Below are 22,011 nucleotides of genomic sequence, written 5' to 3' on the forward strand. Positions count from 1 at the left end.
TAGCTTGCCCCCAGAAATCATGGGTGCTCCATCACTGGAGATTTTTAAAAAGAGGCTAGACAGTCACTTATCTGAGATGGTATAGGTTCTCCTGCTTGAGCATGGGACTGGACTAGAAGATCTCCAAGGTCCCTTCCAGCTCTATTTTATTCTATATCCAAAATGTGGACTTTGCCATCTTCAAAAAAGTGACTTTTGTCTTTCAAATGCAGATAAACAGCTGAATCTTGCCCTGATGGATTTGATCTACTATGTTGTCATGCTCTTGTGAAATGGTTTTACTTCACCAATATACAGATCTGCACATATCTCACTGCATTGTATTGCATATATCACTTTGCTCAGTTTTTGTCTGGGTGTTTTATCCCTGGGGTGGACAAGCTTCTGCCTTAGTGTATTCTTGGGCTTTAAAATGTACATATATGTTGTGCTGGTTGAAAATTCTCCTGAGCTTTTCAGATATTCCTGCAATATATGGAATGACGTTGCTACGTTTGTTGTTTTCTTGTATGTAATGGAGGAGCTCTTGCTGGATCTTTTTCTGGATCTGATGAAGGCTCAATTTGGATAACCACAGGTTTTGAGGGATTCCTTAACATATGTTAATTCTTTTTCTTTTCCCTTTTTACTGGTAGGCAAACTACCAGTAAAAACTACCATCTGGTCAGAACCTATCCTCCATCCCTCTCCAATCCCCATCACAACTGATGAAACTTTTTGAATGAGAAACGAAATGTTTTGTTCTTCCTCAAGGAAAAAATCATCCAGTTGCCTTAAAAAAAGTACTTTTGAGACAATTATGATCTGGACGACTTAATATCTCCACAGACTGTTCTAAGAGATGGCTCGCGTATAGGCGGCATTCCTTAATGCCTATGGTAAGCCATTGGAATAAAATGGCAGCATTATGAAAAACCAGAAATTATCCCTGGAAAAAAATTCAATTACTGATATATATGCAGACTTCAACTGATTCATTACTTTTTCTAGAAATTCTTGGGATCCGCATTTTGAAATTAGAAGATGGGAATCGCTGATAGAAAATTCATACAATAGGCAGAACCAAGTCACACCATAGCTTCTCTGAACACTGAAAGCCAGCCTGCCTGAAATATTTTATTTATTTATTTATTTATTTATTTATTTATTTATTTATTTATTTAATTGATTTTTATATACCGCCCTATTCCCGAAGGACTCAGGGCGGTTTACAGGGCGAGTTAAAACAATACAAATAAGTACACTTTAAAATAGAATTAAATAAGACTAGCCCACAATTAAACAAATTAAAAAATTAAAATTAACATTAAAATTAAATTAAAACCCCCTCAGTCCAGGCCAGCAAGATCAAACAACCAAGTTTTAAGGTCCTGGCGAAACGAGCCAAGGTCTGGGGCAGTCCGAAGTAGTAAATAGTAGAGTACAGAGAGGAGCAATTCTACATGCCTGTCCCGGGATCTTTGCATGTTCTGTGCTCTCCTTCATGGATCCCTTAAACCAGGGCTCTTCAAACTTGGCCCTTTTATGAGCGTGCCTGGCTGAGGAATTCTGGGAGTTGAAGTCCACAAATCATAAAAGGGCCAAGTTTGAAGACCCCTGCCTTAAACTCTACTGCGTTTTAACAGTCCGCCCACCTCGTTGCACCTGGGCGCTTAGAAACTCGAGGGATGGGTCTGATGGGTTTTGTGCCCCTCCACTTTTACCTTTTAGCTCTTCGTAATTTTTCTTAAAACGATGCCTCCCCTCCACCCACCTACCCCATTGCTTGAATTACTGTATGATTCCCATTAGACCCACGCGCTGGCTGAGGCGCGGCGCGGCGCGGCGCTGCAAACGATTTCTTCGAGGCAGAACTTTGGAACGCCGCTTCGCACCGTCGCCCTCGCTGCCGCCCTTAAGAAATGTGGCGCCCGCGGTAGTTAACTGCTGGTGAAGGCTATCAGCGCCCGGCTTGATGACGCGGAAGAGGTGCGCCGCCGGATGAGACGAGCGCGGGGGGCACGGCTCAGGTCGGGAGAACTTCTGGAGCGGGTAGGTCGCCGGGCCCGGCAGTGTTGCTTTTATTTCCCGCGGGTGCCTCAGTCTGCCGGCCTCGGACCCCGGCAGAGAGTCTCTTTTTGGGGCGGCTTCTCAAGAGCGGAGGAGGTCTGGCCGAAAGCGGTTGCAAACCCTTAGGCACCCCATCCCCGGTCACTTCGGGACGTGGAGTTAGCGTGTCGGTTGAGTGTTTGCTTGGGCCCGCAGGGTTGAGTTCCCTTTTGTCAAATGGAACCGCTGGAAGGGGCGCTTTGCTTTCTCTCTTCCCTCCCCGCCTTTTCCTTCTGCCAGGCTGGTTTCGCCAACCTTGAAGAGTCAATGCTATTGGCGTTCCTGTAAGTCCTGTATGTTAACACAGACCGATCCTTGGGCATGTTTGTCTGGAAACATCTCATCCTCTGTCCAGTAGGACTGATTTGCAAAGAAGCTCGTCCCTGAAAAGAAAAGAAATATATATATATATATATCCCTTGAACAAAGAGGTGTAGAGTAGGGTATGAATGTGTCTCTGAAACTCATTCGGTGTAATTTGAATGAACTTTCAGAATTGCCTTGAGATGGTTGAAGGACTTTTGCTAACGCGGATGTATGGCACCGGCTCTTAAGAATGGAATCGTTCTGCAATTTTAGACTTTGCACTTATGCAAAGTCATCCCATGTGTAGGTGGCAATGTGTGTAATTCGGTTTATTCAAAAATTGGTGAAACAGTCCTGGTACCTTTGGGAAACTTCCTGTTAAGTGGAGTTCTGGAATCTTGTTCCAAAATTCTACCTTAATGGCCCCAATAGCCATAAATCTGTTTTCAATGGATCTATAGTAGTTCAAGTACTTAATGCAAATAGCTCAACCAAAGAAAGAGATCTGGTAATGTCTTTATATTGTTATTCTAAACGTATTAATAGTAAAGGAATTTGAAGTTCAGTGTATCGGACAAATCTGTCTTTGAGAACCCCCATTTGCAATTTTCCCCTAAATGTACTTCAAAGATGTAGTGGTATTTATAAGCATCATAAGGTTCCCCCGCACATGCGTGCTAGTCGTTTCCAACTCTAGGGGCCAGTGCTCATCTCCATTTCAAAGCCAAAGAGCTAGGCGCTTGTCCGAGGACGTCTCCATGGTCATGTGGCCGGCATGACTAGATGCCAAAGGCACACAGAATGCTGTTACCTTCCCACCGTAGTGGTCCCTATTTTTCTACTTGCATTTTTACGTGCTTTTGAACTGCTAGCTTGGCAGAAGCTGGGACGAGTGCTCACTCTGTTCCGCGGCACTCGGGATTCGACCCGCCAAACTGCCGACCTTCTGATCGACAAGCTCAGCGTCCTAACCCACTGAGCCACCTCGTCCCTTTATAAGCATCATATTCCCTACTTAAGCTTATATTCAAGTTACGATCTGTCTGCTGGCTGCTTAAGTGTACTGGGGAGGAAAGAAAAATCCTATACCACTTCTGTTGTGATCCCTTATCCGCTTTGGGAATCTACTATATGTTAGACTCGCAACATCACGTGACGTGTCGCGACGTATCGCAACTTTTTTTTCCATGCCGGGTTTTGGCATGATGCATCCGGCCCGTGGGCCGGCAGTTTGACACCCCTGTATTAGAGGCATTCTTGTTATCTTCCTTCAGTATTTTAGAAACCACTGCAGGTAATTGATCAAAATGTAGAGATTCTGTGGAAAATGAAGGGGTTATCACCAGTAAGCTTAGTCATGCTTGGTTTTCTCATGAAACAGAGTAAGAGAATAAATTTATATATTGTTTTAGATGGAAAACTGTAGAGTTAATTGTGGCAGTTTAATATTTGCTTTGATTTTATTTGCGTTGGATAAAAATTTAGAGAAATAGATATTTCTTAATCCCATTTAAACTATAGACATATTAGTTTAAACATTAATGCTAGTACATACATTCTTCCAAAATATTGATAAAATGTAACCAAAGTGTAACAGGTCTTTTTATAATTTAGTCCTCTGCATGTATAAATTCTATGGTTAATGTTGCTTATAGACACAAAACCATAAACTACAAAACAAGAAATAATTCCCTTTGAATTTAGAATATTTTCTGATGGGTCGCTGGTTTTCTCAGAGCTTGGTTGTTTTCTTGCAGAGGTTTCCTTACCCAGACTAGTAACATCATCAGTGCTTGCCTTATCTGTGTCCGTGGGAGTGGTCCTGGAGGGTCTTTGATTGAGCCCTTTACTGTTATCTTGTTTGGCAGTTCCTTGATTGGGGTATTGATTACTTCTTGATTGTTGGCCTGATGTTAATCCTGGTGTTAATCTAGGCCAGGGGTGTCAAACTCAATTTCATTGAGGGCCGCATAAGCATTGGGGTTGCCCTCAGGGGGCCGTGTGGGTGTGGCCGGCTAGAGTGCATATGGCCTACTGGGAAGGGCATGGCCAGCTCTACATCATTCGCATCAAGGGTGCCTAGGGGGGCCTGGGCAGGAGTGGGACAGATCTGAGGGTCTCTGGCAGGAGGAGGGTCTCTGGGCCAGGGCCAAGGCAGTGGGGGCCATTCCCTCACTGTTTCCAGGATGGCTTTGCGGGCCGCATGAAACCACTTCGCGGGCTGGATCTGGCCCCCCGGGCCTTGTGTTTGACATGTCTGATCTAGGCTCTTTGGGGTATTGATTGCTGGTGGGCAGATAGTTTGATTTTTTTGTTCCCTTTTTGCCTTGTGATTGGTTAAGACTTAACTTATTGTCATAGTTTCAACTGGCTAATTGACCATCCTAGACCAAGCCAAGTCCAAAAATTCTAGAGAATTCTTAAAAGCCTAGCACTCTTTAACAAATTGGCCATCAATAGACATAAACAACATCTACATGCTGTGCAAAAGACAGTCAACAAGCCAAAAAAGGGAACAAAAAACGCAAAACATCTCCCAACCTGCAATCATCACTCCGATGAGCATAGATTAATACCAAGATCAACATCAGACCAACACTCAAGAAGTAAACAATACCCCAATCAAGGAACTGCCAAATAAGATAACAGCGAAAAGCCCAACCAAAGAATCTCCAAGACCACTCCCACCAGCCGGGCATGCCATTGGAATATACACTGAGAGCAAACTCCAGTTCTTACTAGCACTGATGATATTTGGTTTGGGTACTGAAACCTCTGCCAGAAAACAACCAAGGTCAGAGGTCACCCCAAACCCCTCATTTCAAGCCCGAACTGGAAATATTCTCCTTTATTGGAATTTGCTGTTTGTCACACTTTCTTGTTCACTTTTTACAGGTAGGATATTTCCATTCTGATTACATTTTTTGCAGATAGAAATATTTATGGAAAGAGATTTTTTAACTACTGATTTATTTATGGTTTTTAGCTAGATTATTATTGAAGTTATCCATCCAATTGAATAAGCATTAAATTTGATTTTTCATTTTCACTACTGCACTGTTAAATCATAATTCTTAAAACAATGACTTCTCCTACCGGTAGTAGTGGGAATGATGATTATTGTAAGTTGGCTGTTCTAGTGGGGATGACTGAACAAACTATAGAATCTGTGATTTATTTAGTAGATGCAAATAGAGAATTCTTATGCTACCTTTGTAACAAATTAGAATTGATAACATAGTTCTTGATTTTTTATAACTTGTTCTGGGTGGGAGAAGGTGACAAAGATCCTCTTTTCCATTTGTGCTAAATATGCAGTGAAAGATTTCTTGGATTCTTTGTCACCTTCTGCTAAAAGGAACACCACAAAGAGACTGACTGAACTATTCATGATAAGCTAGAATTCTTCAGAATACTAGCTAAGAGTGACATACAGATGAGTTATTTACTTGAACTATGTACAGTAATCCAAAGGCCTGTTTAATCAATTCTTGTTTATTAAAGTGGTGTTAGAATCTTAGACTAAGATGGAGCCACATAGTCCATTGATTAACTCATGATTTGTGCGGGAATTCAAATTTAATCATCTCCAACCATTGGTTAATTAGGCTCATCTTAAAACACATTTGGTGAAGTGAATCAGCAGTTTCTCAGTTGAACTGTTCTTTCTGTTAGGAAAAGATTCTGTAAGTCAAATTATGTCTTCCTGTAACTTAAATCTGTTATTTTATGTGCAACATTCTGGACTGTAAGTCTTAATTTTCTTCTCTGTGATATACTTTCAGGTTTTGAAGAGTGGTATTGCATTGTTTTGTACTCCTCTCATGCTCCTTCAATCTTACTTTATTGGTCTTAATTCTAGTCTTGAATCATCCTTATTATGCTTCTGTGAACCAATTTTAATCAGTCTAAATCATAGTCCAAGTCTATGCCCCAACCACTGGTGCTGAACAGGATGAAATTGACCGGTTCTATGAAGCCCTACAGCACCTTATAAAACTAACACCAAAAAATGATGTCCTTATCATCATGGGGGATTGGAATGCTAAAGTAGGAAGCCAAAAGATAACCGGAATAACAGGCAAGTTTGGCCTTGGAGTACAAAATGAAGCAGGGCACAGGCTGGTAGAATTTTGTCAAGAGAATACGATGGTGATAGCAAACACTCTTTTCTAACAACCCAAGAGACGGCTCTACACATGGACATCACCAGACGGTCAACACAGAAATCAGATTGACTATGTGCTCTGCAGCCAAAGATGGAGAAGCTCTATACAGTCAGTAAAAACAAGACCAGGAGCTGTGTCTCAGACCAGGAGCTTCTCGTTGCAAAGTTTAGGCTTAAACTGAAGAAAGTAGGGAAAAGCACTAGGCCACTCAGGTATGAACTAAATCTTTCACTGTGTCCCTGCACAACAGATACAGTGCCCTTTCTGACCTTAATAAGGACATTAAGGAGACAGGTAAAGGTATCTGTGATAATAACTCAAATAAGCAGGGGATCGTGGTCCAAGATGAAAAACTTGTTTTCGACAGGGAGAAGTGTGAATCTGGTATTACACACTAGTCATGCAAGAACAGAAAGGCATCCAAAAAGAGAAGCCACCTTTTGGTTGGTGATTCAATTATAAGGGATGTAAATTTAGGAAAGGACACAGAGGTTTTGAAAGAGGTCAGGTGTCTTCCAGGTGATACTGCCAGTAGGGACAAGAAGTGTATTTCTAAAATAATCAAGAATGCCAGCAAGGACTGTGATGTGGAGGCTATTGTACATCTTGGCACTAATGATCTGTCCCAAAAAGATGTACTCTCTGTGCAGAATGATTTCCAGAGCTTGGGGCAGGAACTTAGCAGAATAGGCTGTAGGCTTACTTTTTCAGAGGTTTTACCAGTGTATAAGGAGCAAAATGGAAAAGGCCAGCGTATAGCAGAATTTAATATGTGGCTAAAGGAGTGGTGTAAAGGAGAAGGCTTTTTTGGTTATATTAGTCATGATGTCTGTAGCTGGTCCAATGAAAAAATGTATAAAAGAGATGGTCTGCATCCATCCAAGAAAGGGACTGAGTTACTTGGCAATAAAATCACAGCATTTTTGGAGGAACATTTAAACTAAGTAATGGGGATAGTGAGTTAATTGATATAGAACATCACTGTCCCCGGCAATCTAAGAAAATAGGGGAAGCCAGGCACCACACAAGTTATGCAGCAAGTAAACACAGGGTCAGTCATAAAGGACTCAAATGTCTATACACCAATGCACAGAGTATGAACAGTAAGCAGGGTGAACTAGAAATTCAGGTAAATGAGGGCAGATATGATATTGTTGCCATTACGGAAACATGGTGGGATGAAACCTACAAATGGAACACACAGCTAGAGGGATTTAAACTATTTAAAAGAAACAGATTAAACAAAAGAGGAGGAGGAGTTGCTCTATATATAATAAATAACTTTATCTCTACAGAAATAGAGCACAACAATGACGAAAACTGTAAACTTGAAAGCATTTGGGTCAATATAAAAGGGGGGAAAATGACATTGCCATAGGTGTATACTATAGGCCGCCCAACCAAGCAGAGGAAATAGATGAACTTTTTGCTAGTCAGCTAACTAAGGTATGTAAGAAGCACATCACAATAGTAATGGGGGACTTTAATTACCCTGATATCAACTGGGAGACAAACTCTGCACCAAGTGGAAGATCAAACAGATTCCTGTCAAACCTAGCAGACAACTTTCTCTCCCAAAAAGTAGAGAAGGGAACTAGAGGATTAGCCATATTGGATTTAATTCTCACAAACAGAGATGAAATGATAGAAGGTGTTGAAGCCACAGGAACCTTGGGGGGAAGTGATCATGCAATATTGGAATTCAACATTCTGGAGGCACAAGCAATAGAACACAGCCAAACTAGAGTCTTGGACTTTAAAAGAGCTAATTTCAATAAACTTAGAGAGACCATGGGAAGAATTCCATGAATGAGAATCCTAAAGGGGAAAACAACTCAAGAAGCTTGGGAAATTTTGAAAAGTGAGATAATAAAGGCCCAGTCTAGTACAATACCAAGAAAGAAGAAAAATAACAGCTCTCAAAAGAAACCAGCATGGCTGCATAAAGAACTCTCTGATAAATTGAAAGATAAAAAGGACAAGTATAAGAATTGGAAAGAGGGGCACATAACTAAGTCAGAATATCAGCAAATAGCCCGTGCCTGCAAAGATGAAGTGAGGAAAGCTAAGGCTCAAAATGAACTAAGGCTTGCAACCAAAGTCAAAAATAACAAAAAATGCTTCTTTCAACATATAAAAAACAAGAAAAAAGTTAAGGAAATGATTGGTCCATTAGTGGGTGAAAGTGGCAAGAAGGTGACAAGCAATAGGGAGAAAGCAGAACTATTTAATTCGTTTTTTGCATCTGTCTTTACACAAAGGGAAAAAGTCCAACCTACCCAAACCAGTGCCATAAAAAACAGAATAGAAACAATAGATACTTTTGTAACCCTTTCCAGCTTCATGCAAGTCAACAATTCTTGATCGTAGGTCTTCTGAGAGCTCTTTTCTGCAAGGCATGGTTCACATCAGACAGTGCTTCTTGAGACCAGTAAACCCAAAACAGCTGTTTTTAAAGGGCAGGACAGCTGTCGGCAACACATCCAATATCATCACACTGATTGGAGTCAAGGTTGGCTCACTCCTGGCTCCAATTAGCTCTTGGAGAAGTCATTAGGCTAGGGGTTCACATACTTTTTCCACCCTGCACTGTGAATGTTTACATGTTATGTTCAATTAAAACATGACAACAGCTAATGTTTGTGTAGTATTATTTTAAGCAGACTGTGTTTTTCTATTGTTGTGACTTACATGCCGTTTAAAGCACATTTTATGGCCAATTCATGCAAAACTCCACGTAGTCCCAAAGGGTTCACATACTTTTTCTTGCAACTGTATTCACAATGCAGTAAAACTGCTACGCTCAATTTACCAGCAAATTTGGAAAACTCAACAGTAGCCACAGGATTGGAAAAGATCAGTTTACATTCCAATTCCAAAAAAAGGCAGTGCCAAAGAATGTTCAAACTATCACACCATTGCACTCATTTCACATGCTAGTAAAGTTATGCTTAAAATCTACAAGCTAGACTCCAGCAGTATGTGGATCGAGAACTGCCAGAAGTACAGGCAGGATTTCGAAGAGGCAGAGGAACTAGGGACCAAATTGCCAACATACGCTGGATCATGGAGAAAGCTAGGGAGTTCCAGAAAAACATCTACTTCTGCTTCATTGACTATGCTAAAGCCTTTGATTGTGTGGATCACAACAAACTGTGGCAAGTTCTTAAAGAGATGGGAGTACCAGACCATCTTATTTGTCTCTTGAGAAACCTATATGCAGGTCAAGAAGCAACAGTGAGAACCGGACACGGAACCACCGATTGGAAAAGGAGTCCGGCAAGGCTGTATATTGTTGCCCTGCCTATTTAACTTATATGCAGAGCACATCATGACAAAGGCATGGCTACATGAATCAAAAGTTGGAATTAAGATTGCTGGGAGAAATATTAACAACCTAAGATATGCAGATGATACCACTCTAATAGCAGAAAGTGAAGAAGAACTAAAGAGCCTCTTGTTGCGGGTGAAGAAGGAGAGTGCAAAAGTTGGGTTGAAACTTAACATTAAGAAAACCAAGATCATGGCATCCGGCCCTCTCAATTCCTGGCAAATAGATGGGGAAGAAATGGAGGTAGTGACAGATTTTATTTTCCTGGGCTCCAAGATCACTGCAGATGGGGACTGTAGCCAAGAAATTAAAAGACGCTTGCTCCTGGGGAGGAAAGCCATGGCAAATCTAGACAGCACACTAAAAAGCAGAGACATCACCCTGTCAACAAAAGTGCGTATAGTCAAGGCTATGGTCTTCCCAGTTTCAATGTATGGCAATGAAAGTTGGACCATAAGAAAGGTTGAGCACCAAAGAATTGAGGCCTTTGAACTATGGTGCTGGAGAAGACTCCTGCGAATCCCTTGGACTGCAAGGCAATCAAACCGGTCAGTCCTAGAGGAGATCAACCCTGACTGCTCTTTAGAAGGCCAGATCCTGAAGTTGAAACTCAAATACTTTGGCCACCTAATGAGAAGGAAGGGCTCACTGGAGAAGAGCCTAATGCTGGGAAAGATTGAGGACAATAGAAGAAGGGGACGACAGAGAATGAAGTGGCTGGATGGAGTCACTGAAGCTGTAGGCGTGAGCTTAAATGGACTCCAGAAGATGGTAGAGGACAGGAAGGCCTGGAGGAACATTGTCCATGGGGTCGTGATGTGTCGGACACGACTTCGCAGCTAACAACAACAACAAATCATTCTTGTAAGTGCGCTGTCCAGTATGGGTCACATAAATGCAAAGTGAAGTTTGCCTCATGGAGAATAAAGTATGTAGAACACTTACTTCCCTATGGTTACTACGTTTCTATAAATGCACACTCAATATCAGGCCTGTCCAATCTATGGCCCATGGGCTGCATGTGGTGGCTCCACAAGATAATAAACTTTTAACATTATTATGTGATTTACATACATTAATTATATATTTTATATGTGGCCTGTGACAATTCCTATTCACTTAATGCAACCCAGGCAACCAAAATGGTGGACACCATGTTCAATATTCATTTGCCCCCTTTGCTGCTATATTTATTCTTTCCAGAGTGAATCACTCCTGGGGTAATTCAGCAGTAGCAAAAAATGCATCCTTCAGATCAGCAGTAGTTCAGTGTGTTCTGGGAATGATCACACCCCAAAGCAGACCTTTTGAGGCTAGAACACCACGTCTTGAAACAATTAACTGCTAAGAATATTTTGTTATTTTGTTTCTACTGAGCCTTTGCATTAGGTTTATCAATTACTTGGAGTAATCAGGCATTAACCTATTAGCCAGTGTTTCTTAATTATTTTGTAATTGAAAATCGTCCAGTTAATGCAGCCCTCTTTACATTTTTGTTACACATATTTGGGAAGAAATAATTTTAGTTGCATGTATGCATATTTGCCATATCCTTCATTTTTAACGGCCTTTAAAAAAACAAATTTGGTACTAAATATTAAACATTAAACATTTATTTAGTATTTCAATTATTTTATGGCAATACAAAAAATTCTTTGTACTTTTTGTCAAATACAGGGTCGAGGAATGACTAGGTTCCCATTCCAATGAAGCCCTGTTTTTAGGTATTCATCATCCTATTTCCTATTTGCTCTTTTCTTTTGGAACTGCTTGTGCAAAATCACAGTGCCACTTAACACAGCACATGTGGACTCATTGTCAGGAACTGTGCTTGAGACCTTTTTATTATAATCAGTTCTCCAAATGTTAATAGAGGTGAGTAGTATCTCTAGTATGCTTCACTAAACCAGTTTTTAGCCACTATTTCATTTTTGCAAGCCAGTGACTGGTCCTCAAAATGGGGAAGTGAGAGCTGAGGTGATGAACACACTCTGGCTTGGCAGGCAATAAGTTGAGGCAACAATTTGAAACAATGCGCAGGCTGTGGCTGGTGAATTCAGGAAGGTTGTAGCAGACCACTCCATGAAACACAGTTCAAGAATCGCTGCTATCAAGTAGTTGGCACAAAATAAAAACGGTAACAGTGTTTTGTTTTACCTTACTTTGGCAGTGTTTACCTCACCTTTTCTAGCTAAATGTATGCAAAGAAAAATGGGTGCATGCTTTCTGTCACAGAAATTTGCTTCAAGAGAAGGTAGATGACAGTCGTGAAATAAAAAATAGGGCAAAACTAATTTAAGTATTTTTAATTTACTCAGTAAGTTTTTTCCCCCCTTTGGAAACAGTTTGGTAATAGTTAATAGAAATTTATTTCATCTTTTTAATTTTTTTTAGGTTTGTTTGGTTTGTTCTCAGTAATTACAATGGAATATAAAAGTACCAAGCTGTGACAAGCTGATTTGCTGTTGGTTGTTATGCTTCCTTAATTCAGGGCATTACTGAGCTAAATGTTAAAAGTTAATTTTTTTTATGTGTATACCCCTTTGTTTTCAAAGTTCAGTCCTGGGTAATGTAATTTTTTTTATTTTGCCCATTTTCTGGGAAACACCCCCACAAACAGGTACTCTCCTTATGTACTTTTTGCTATAATTTTAAATGTTATATTGCACTAATACATTTATTTAAATGAAAGCTGCAAAGATTTATCTTTGCAGATTTTTAATTGACATTTTGTGATTAACTATTTATGTAACTACTGAATTCCATTCCTGTGGTGCTGGAAACAGCAAACTTGACAACATTAGTTCGTTTGTGAAAAAATAGTTACTCCAGCACAGCAGTAATGTATGTTATGAATTTTATTTGAACACAGTAATCTGAGACTTTTTATCTTTTTCAGGTCTGGAATCCTTATTTTATATACTTGATGTTTTATCAAATATGTCAATACAGACTGCAAACTAGTTTTTGGGATGCTTCAAGGAAAGCTGCTTCCTTTAAGGCAGATATTGTGAAGCTTGATTTCTGGATTTAGTTTCTGGAAGTAATCCTCATTTGACTGGACACTTGATTGCTACAATGGATCAAAACAACAGTTTGCCACCCTATGCTCAGGGCTTAGCATCCCCACAGGTAAAAAATATATATATAAACTAATGAACTTATTGAAAATCAAAATTTTCAAAGCATTTTTTAGAGACATGTAGTGTTGAATGGGGTTGTGGATTCCACCTTTTTTTTTAACCTTTATTTGCTATTTCTTTTCCCTGAATTTTAAAACAGCCTTTTTTATAATCTTTTTGTAGCTCAATATTTGATTGGTTGTTACTTGCCATGCCAGCCTCTCTGCAGGTTAGGACAAGTTTTTGTTAATTCTCATCTCTATCTTTTCAATTATTTATTTATTTATTTATTAAATTTTTATACCACCCTTCTCCCGAAGGACTCAGGGTGGTGTACAGGGCAATAAATATCAAAATGTAAATACAAAAGTTAAAAAAGAGTTAAAAAGAATTAAATAATTATGCCCAGTATAATACAATACTAAAAATGTGTTAAAACTAAATCCAACCCGAAACCCATCAGACCAGGCCAGATTGTTCAAATAAATAAGTTTTTAAATCGCACCGGAAGGAGCGCAGGTCGGGAGCCATCCGGAGCTCAACCGGCAAGCGGTTCCAAAGGTCTGGCGCGCCCACAGAGAACGCCCTCCCCCTGGGGGCCACCAATCGACATTCTCTGATCGGAGGCACCCTGAGGAGGCCCACTCTGTGGGAGCGCACTGGACGGAGGGAAGTTGATGCCGGCCGCAGGTGCTGCCGTAGGTAATCCGGACCCATGCCATGTAGGGCTTTGTAAGTCATTACCAACACCTTGAATCTCACCCGGAGGGCAACTGGCAGCCAATGCAGCTCGAGGAGCAGAGGTGTAACATGGGAATATCGGGAGACCCCCAACACAACTCAATGACATCAGTGATGGATATTAAATCAGTAAGAACTGTTTATTGTTGTACGGTTTTCATTATTGAAACTCTTGGCATGAACAGAACAATAGTAGCCTAAGATACACATATGGATATATTTCTTGATTTTTGTCCCTCTATATTAAGGCTTTACAATCTTCTTATTGGAACCAGAACGAAAAGCATTTTCTCCTCCTTTATTCTTTGTATTTTTTTTCTAATGGTTTTATTAAAGATTATTTTGATCCAATAAAATTAATATAAAAATCTAATACAAACGTATATTGAAAAGAAAAAAGTGAGAGACCTCCCCAAAAAACCTAAACAGTAAGAAAAGGAAACTTCCCCCTTAATCACCAGCGTATTATTCAGCATTAACAGCTTATCACTGTCTATTAAAATATAATCAAATATATCTTCTTTCCATACCCTCAACCCCTTTTTTCTATCAGTTCATCTCTAAATCTTCAACCTTCCTTATTCAATCAGCAAAGGTCCGGTAACAAATGCCCCAAATACCTAATAACATAAGTATATAATCCCCCTTTCCATTTAGTCTGAATCCCCTAAAAATCTATATTTTGCTTCATTCTGTGAGTTGAGTGTTCTCCTCTAATTGTGATCCTTAGTTCCCTCTAATATCCCAAGTTTTAAAGTTTTATGTCTTCTAAAAAAAAATATCAAAACCGAAGAATGTTGCCATATCACAGCAGTTGTTCACCCTTACCAATGACCGCAGAGGCACTGCAACATTCACCCTGGCTATTCCCTCACGCCCCCCGCCCCGAGTCTACCTAGGCCAGGGGTGTCAAACTACCGGCCCACGGGCCGGACGCATCATCCAGAAGCCATGCTCAACCCATTGCCAGCAATGGCAAAACAGTCCCAATATGTCTTGCAACGTCACGTGACGTCGCAAGTTTGACATGTCTGTCCTAGGCACTAGGCCTTTGCGAAGATCGAGATCCTTCGCTTTCTTGGCTGCTCCGGCTTTCGGTGCATTCCCAGAGAATGGAGGCCTAAAGTAATGCAAGATCACGTGAGATCAGTGGTGCGAGATCTCACGTTATTGATCTCACATGATTCTCATGGTGCTTTAGGCCTCTGTTCTCTTGAACAAATAACAGAACAGAAGCTGGGGGAGGCTTCTGCGTTCCTCCGGAGGCCAGATCCAGGTGTTTAGAGGCCTTTTCCGGGCCACTGTTGCCCAGAAAAGAGTGTGGGGGACACTTCTACAGACCTCTGGAGGCCTGATCCGGGCATCAGAGGCCTTTTCTGGGCTGTTGCTACCCGGAAAGGAGGCTGGGGGATGTTTCCACAGGCCTCCAGAGGTCCGTTCTGGGCCTTGGAGGTCTCCCTCTGCTCTTGCCAGAAGCAGAGAAAGAAACAGATACTGGAGAGGAGACAGATCTTCACAAGGTAAGTGACCTGGCACAGCAGGATTGGGTGGGGGAGCAATTGTGGGGACCCCAGGGGAGAGACCATGAGGTATCTCGTGGTGATGGGGGCTTGGGTGGTCTGAAGCAGATGGCCTGTTCTATCACTAGGCTCCCCATGGCCTTCCCACCTTGAGATACCCTATGTTCACTTAATGAGCCGTGCATTCTCCCACTCATTAAATTAGTGAATGTGTGTGCAAAAGCTGGGAGTGAATCGCATTCAAGGTACGAGATTCACTCCTACGTATCCTCAAGTTACAAATGGAATGGGCAGGCTCCATTACATTCGTAACTCAAGGACTAGCTGTACTTCTAAATTATGCTACTTAATTTGGCAGCAAAGCCATCCATTTTCCCTAACCCAATGAATTATTGAACAAGAAATCCTGTGCATAAATTCTAAATGAACGGTGTAATATGTTCATGTCCCTTTTTCATTTAACAGGGAAGTTTCTTGGTAGCTTCAATTTTGGAAATACTAATTTAAAGATATTGCAGGATTAGTTAAAATCAATTTTTTATTGTTTCAATGTTGAAAATTTGATTGTGATACTTACGAATGTGAGTTAATTATCTAGTAGGATCCAGAATTAAAATACGGTGGCAAAAGCAGCTTGGTGAATATTCATCTATGCTGTATTGTATCTTGAACAAAATCAGCTTGAACAAAATTCAGAAGCAAATTGCTGTGCAATTGAACTTGCTGCTAGGATAAATGTGCCTTGGATTGCAGTTGTGTTCTATACACTGTGGTGGGCGCAGAGATTAGAATGCAGTATTTCGGGCTAATTCTGCCAATTCCAAGCAGTTCACTTCTCATCGGCTCAAAGTTGACTCAGCCTTGCATCCTTCCGAGGTCGGTAAAATGAGGACCCAGATTGTTGGTGGCAATATGGTGCTTCTGTAATCCCTGCTTAAAGAGGGCTGTAAAGCGCTACAAAGTGATACATAAGTGCTATGGCTATTGCAGGATATCCGGAATACAACAGCCATTCTTTAAATAACTGTGCATTCCTAATCTTGTTCGTGATAGTTTGTGTATGTTGTAGACTTGATTTTTTTTTTAAAAAACTGTGTTTATTTTGTAGAGTGCAATGACTCCAGGCATCCCTATGTTTAGTCCCATGATGCCCTATGGCACTGGGCTCACACCCCAACCTGCTCAGAGCACCAACAGTTTATCTATCCTGGAAGAACAACAGAGGCAGCAGCAGCAGCAGCAAGCAGCAGCACAACAGTCCACTTCGCAACCAACACAAGCACCGTCTGGTCAGACCCCACAGCTCTTCCACTCACAGACTCTTACCACTGCTCCGTTACCGGGAACCACCCCCCTCTATCCCTCTCCGATGACTCCGATGACTCCCATAACGCCTGCCACCCCTGCCTCCGAAAGCTCCGGGATTGTACCACAGCTGCAGTAAGTGCTGATTCTACTCTGCTCACAGATCCTGTACTTTTAACGACCGGTACTTTTTAAGAGGGAATTTTATATTGCTATTTATGTATTTATTTTATTTTATTTTTATTTTTTTAGAGCCAGGTGGGCAATCTGCGTTCTGAGTTCATGGCGCCAAATGGCTACGTTTCAATAGCGCATGTTGCCGTGTTGTGAATGCTTGGCCAAAAAAAAAGAAAGAAAAGCTTTGAAAACAAGGCTCCTTGCAGGCATTTATTCAGAATGCCAATGCATTAAGTTGGATTTAAAAATCCTTACTTTCATCAATTGTTTAAAAATTTCCCTTGATGTCTCTGAGGTTTTTGTAGTTTAGGTTTTTACGGGTATTGTGGCTTGTAACTAGTGCTCGCATTGTTACTGTCGTAATGAGTTTTTGTGTAGGGTGGCTTTATTTGAACTTTTAAGATTACCTACTATATCTGTAAATTCTCTCTAGGAATATTGTGTCTACAGTAAATCTTGGTTGCAAACTTGACCTAAAAACTATTGCCCTTCGTGCTCGAAATGCCGAATACAATCCCAAGGTAAGATAGAATGGAGAACAACTGATCTTAGATTAATCAGTGATGATTGTTTGCTGTTTTTGCTTCTGACAGCTTATGTGACTTGCTTCAGTTACTGCAAAGGAGACCTCTGAGTATGCTTTTTAAATGCAGCCAAGAAAAAGATCTCTGTGGCTGCAGTAACAGCCTTAAAGAACAATTCCACTATGTACTCATGTTGTGTCAAACCATTTTATACTAAAAACTTTGCAAATCTTGTTGTAAAGTATGAAGCAACTTATTTCAATGCTTTGGAAAGTATTTTAGACTTACTTTGTTTTGTTTGCAAAAGAGTTTTTGAGCTCCAAAATGCCCCTGGAATGCTCAGAGCTTCCCATTTTATATTGGAATTTCACGAGGGTTCATGCTTGAAATGGTTCATATTTTAAATTTTGTACACCACAAACGTCCGGTCATTTTAAGGCTTGCTATATAAGCATATAATCATTTGTTGTGATATATGGTAGTTTTGATAAAATAATAGGTAACATTTGACAGAACTAGTAGATCCCATCTCTAGTTGGCCATAAAGAATGGTTTACAAAGCTGGCTGGGCTCATACCTCATGCCAAGCAACCTACATTGTGACTTTGCCTTCTGGTAGTAATTGTAGTGGGATGAAGATCTTGTTAATCCTTTTGTAAAAGAAGGCATAGGAACAAGGGCAAAGCTTTGCAATTAAAAGTTTTACAAAGAAATGAAGTATTACATGAAAACAAGAAGCAATTGTTTTCACTTAAGCATTCATAAAGCAGTCTCTTCTAGAATTAATTTGATGAAAAAGTACTGCCTGTTCTACTTGAATTCAATTTAGACATGACCCTCAAACCAAATTTATTCCAATGTTTTGGCTATCAAAGAAGTTTGAGAAATGTCTTTTCCATAAACAAACAAAGGTAACTAATATAATTATTATATATTACATTACATTGTATTTGTAATTGTAGATGTCTTAAGATTTTTTTGAAGTGAAGAATGGAGATTAATGCAACTTCAACTTACTAATGTACGTTTAGATATTTTTTTGTTATTGTTGTTGCTATAAAAGTATTCTTCTTGTTTCAGCGTTTTGCTGCTGTAATTATGAGAATAAGAGAGCCACGTACCACAGCCCTCATATTCAGCTCTGGAAAAATGGTGTGCACGGGAGCTAAAAGGTATGCAAGCCCAAGCCCCAAGCCATTATCTGCAGCCATTTAACTTATTAGCATTTGGCCCAACAGATATGGTCCTTTGACACAGGTTATCTGATAAAAGCCAGCTAATAGGTATATAATTTACAAACTGTGTTTATATCATTCAGTTTCCTTGATGAAATAACAGCGCATCTTATACTTTTTCAGTGAAGAGCAGTCCAGACTGGCTGCAAGAAAGTATGCTAGAGTTGTACAGAAGTTGGGCTTTCCTGCAAAATTCTTGGATTTTAAAATTCAAAATATGGTTGGCAGTTGTGATGTAAAATTCCCTATCAGACTTGAAGGATTGGTTCTCACACATCAACAGTTTAGCAGGTAAGCCATAAAGTTATGTTATCTTAAATGTGTATTAAAATACTTTTTTCTTTTGTGTTTCAGTTTTATTTAAACTGTCTCATAGTTGTTTTGGGGTCATTTATGTACTTTCTCCAAATGCAAAAGAGGGGCAGGCATAGGCAATTCTGGTATATCTGTGATGTATAGGTAATTTCAAACAATTTTAAATCTGTATAGTTCTTTTAATCTGCGCTTGATTCTTCAATACTGAAACAAAAAATCTTTTTTATTTAAACAAAAAATCAATTATCTGTTGACATGTACTGGTGTAATTTAAATCCTTAAGAATAGTAAGATAAGATACATTGCTAACTGAGCAGCTTTTAAAGGGAAATCTGAATCTCACACTAGCCCAGCATCTTTAAAATGTTCTTGGCCTTACAGTATGGAACTGTTCAGTAATTCCTATGTGTAGTCTTGGTATATTTTACCTGAAACTTTTGTGTATATACCCACTTGAGGAATTAGCACTAATAATGAAAAGTACAGATAGGCCCTGGGGATACATAAGACATGACTCAGTATCATCTCAGCTTAATCAATGTGTGGCAGAATTAAAAATGCACGTCTATTCCTGAGCAAATACTTTACATTTTACTTACATTGAACTTTTCTTTCAGTTATGAACCAGAATTGTTTCCTGGTTTAATCTACAGAATGATCAAACCAAGAATTGTACTGCTCATATTTGTTTCAGGAAAGGTAGTTTTAACTGGTAAGCCATATTTGAAATTACTGCACTGACTGTAGCAAACTGAAAGATACCCCAAAAATATTTCAAATAGCTAATTAACAAATATATAAAATATATTGATGCATTGGTTTGTTCCTTTTTTTGTACTTTATTATAACGTACTGTTTGGGTGCATTTTATACCCAAATATTTTTGTCCTGTAGTGCAGCAATTAAATGTGCTAATGTGCCTTTAAAGACCACTCAGAATATACAGTTGCTATACAATGCAGCCATGTCATGTGCTACTGGATGCAGTGAACATACTACTCCTGTGCTGCAGGCCCAGCCTTGGCTGCCTGTAAGTTTCCGGGTGCAATTTAGAATGCAAGTTTTGTCTGATGAGGTCCTATATATGGCTTGGTGCTGCAAGACCTGTAGGACTGCCTCTTTCAACAGAATCCAATTGTTGGTAGCTCCCTATTACTTTGGAATGGAGGAGGAAATACTTTTCTCCTGCGGCTTCTGTTTTGTCAAATAGACTTCCATTATCTGGTGTCCTTTGGGAAGCAGGTTAAACACTCTTCCAGAGGGCTTAACTAGTGCCATAGGAATTGTTCATATATATATATATTGCTCCAGTTTTAAATAAACAAAACTAACCAAAGAGAGAAGCAACCTAGAACTAAGGAGAAACTTCCTTACAAAACAATTAATTAGTGGAACAGCCTGCCTCCAGAAGCCGTGAATGCTCCAACACTGGAAGAGACTGGACAGCCATTTGTCTGAAATGGTATAGGGTTTCCTGCCTGAGCAGGGGGTTGGACTAGATGACCTCCAAGGTCCCTTCCAACTTTATTATTATTATCATTAAATGTTAAGTATTGTTTTATCACCAGATAGTGATGACGAGGACATGGGTTACTGCCAAAGGTTCCTGTCACAAGGACCTCCTATGGCAGGGGTAGGCAACCTCGGCTCTTTTATGACTCATGGACGTAAATTCCTGAGGAATTCTGGGAGTTGAAGTCCATGAATCATAAAAGAACCGAGGTTGCCTACCCCTGTCCTATGGAGTCCAGATTAAGACTGGTCTACCAACTGAGCAATAGCTTTATGAATTCAATGCACTGGTTTGAATTATGAACAATTTCCACATACACAATTTGTTAGCACTTTCTTAAGAAAATTAGGAAACTAATGAGATAACAGAATCTCTGTAGCATGTACACATAGTGGTTATATTATATTCCTTTCTTTTTAGGTGCAAAAGTCAGAGGTGAAATTTATGAAGCATTTGAAAATATTTATCCTATTTTAAAAGGATTCAGAAAAACAACGTAACAGTTCCGTGTGCTTATTCATGAAGCTGGAGTACATTTTTAAAGGTATTGATTATGGCACAGTGATAACACACACATCAGGACTTGGAATATCTTCCCAGATAGTGCCTCTTTCCCTGTTTTTCACGGGAAGGGAACATATCACTGTGTGTTTTGTCTGCACTAAGTTACTGTGCATTGCTTTTCCGTGTTCTCACACCAGAAAAACAGTTTATTTATATTTCTGGCTCTTAAAATGGCTAATTTTTAAAACCTGAGAGTCTTATGCTGGCAAGCTGGCTAAACTGTATTATCCAACATTTAAAACCCTGGGGTTACTTACAGTATTCTTTCAATCATGGACTTTATAATCAGAAATGTTAATTTTATGCTTTTAGACCTACTTCCACATTCCCTACATTTCCAGTGTTCAGGACAGAAACTTTGCTAGTGAAGACAAATGGCTGTATATATTTCTCATTTTGTGAAGCAATTCGAAATGTTTAATTACTTGACTAAATAATTTGAATAGTAAAATTTCTGGTCAATCTTTGCTTTTGCTGTTTTAATGTGCTAACTGCATGCATATAGCTAAAATAACTTGATTTTTATAAGATTTTTTTATTAACAATCCAGTATTAAAGTAATGTTATTTGAAATGCTCAAAGTTATTTTTGTGTTGTTTCTTAGTAGTTTGAGGTCTTTATCTCCAAGAGAACTTACAGCTACAGCATAACAGTTTTCCCCTCCAGTATTAAGAGGAAGAATGTGTTAATGATAGAAATAGCTTTTTGTCTCCAATTGGCTCTTTCCACTATCAGAAAAAAAGAACATGAAGCAGACCAAGTGCTGTACCAGAAGGGAACATGAATTCTGTATATCCAAAGCCCTCATGCCAACTTATCCCACCTACACTACTGTATTCCTACTAGGTTGGAGTGGAGAGGGATTTATACATATTTAAGTGCCAAAAATTTTTTCCTCATCCATCCCCTATAAAACAAGTAGGTGAATTTCAGATTTAATTTCTCTTCAAATTCCTTCCTTTCTTCCTATTTATGGTCAATTCCTGTAGAAGAGGTTGAGCCATTCAATACCAAAATGACAAGACTTTACCTCCATCTTATTGTTTTCATTGTAAATTGATCTATAATTTCAATAAACCATAATGAGCGATGTCAGACCAC

General features: G+C 39.7%; 1 protein-coding gene across 6 annotated transcripts; it reads left to right on the forward strand.

The window, feature by feature from the left end:
- Window positions 1-1,980: 1,980 nt before the first annotated feature.
- Window positions 1,981-21,796, forward strand: TBP (TATA-box binding protein). 6 transcript variants are annotated; one of them, XM_081340868.1, is made up of 8 exons: window positions 1,981-2,031; window positions 12,794-13,026; window positions 16,386-16,717; window positions 17,193-17,280; window positions 18,364-18,455; window positions 18,642-18,809; window positions 19,451-19,545; window positions 20,767-21,796. In XM_081340868.1, exons 2-8 carry the CDS (start codon window positions 12,973-12,975, stop codon window positions 20,844-20,846), a joined length of 909 nt encoding a protein of 302 aa, XP_081196994.1. In that variant the 5' UTR covers window positions 1,981-2,031; window positions 12,794-12,972; the 3' UTR covers window positions 20,847-21,796. The 6 variants fall into 6 exon arrangements, with proteins under 6 accessions (XP_081196994.1, XP_081196996.1, XP_081196995.1 ...); XM_081340870.1 differs by lacking the exon at window positions 1,981-2,031 and adding an exon at window positions 3,421-3,688; XM_081340869.1 differs by lacking the exon at window positions 1,981-2,031 and adding an exon at window positions 10,658-10,758.
- Window positions 21,797-22,011: the final 215 nt, after the last annotated feature.

This window comes from Vipera berus, assembly GCF_964194415.1.
Source record: "Vipera berus genome assembly, chromosome: 1".
Lineage (NCBI taxonomy): Eukaryota > Metazoa > Chordata > Lepidosauria > Squamata > Viperidae > Vipera > Vipera berus.

Bases quoted from the DNA above. Each gene is read 5' to 3' on its own strand.
- TBP (XM_081340868.1), top strand. From the start codon at position 12,973: ATGGATCAAAACAACAGTTTGCCACCCTATGCTCAGGGCTTAGCATCC. The intron at 18,456-18,641 runs GTATGCAAGCCC...ATACTTTTTCAG, and splicing joins GTGTGCACGGGAGCTAAAAG to TGAAGAGCAGTCCAGACTGG. The intron at 19,546-20,766 runs GTAAGCCATATT...CTTTCTTTTTAG, and splicing joins AGGAAAGGTAGTTTTAACTG to GTGCAAAAGTCAGAGGTGAA.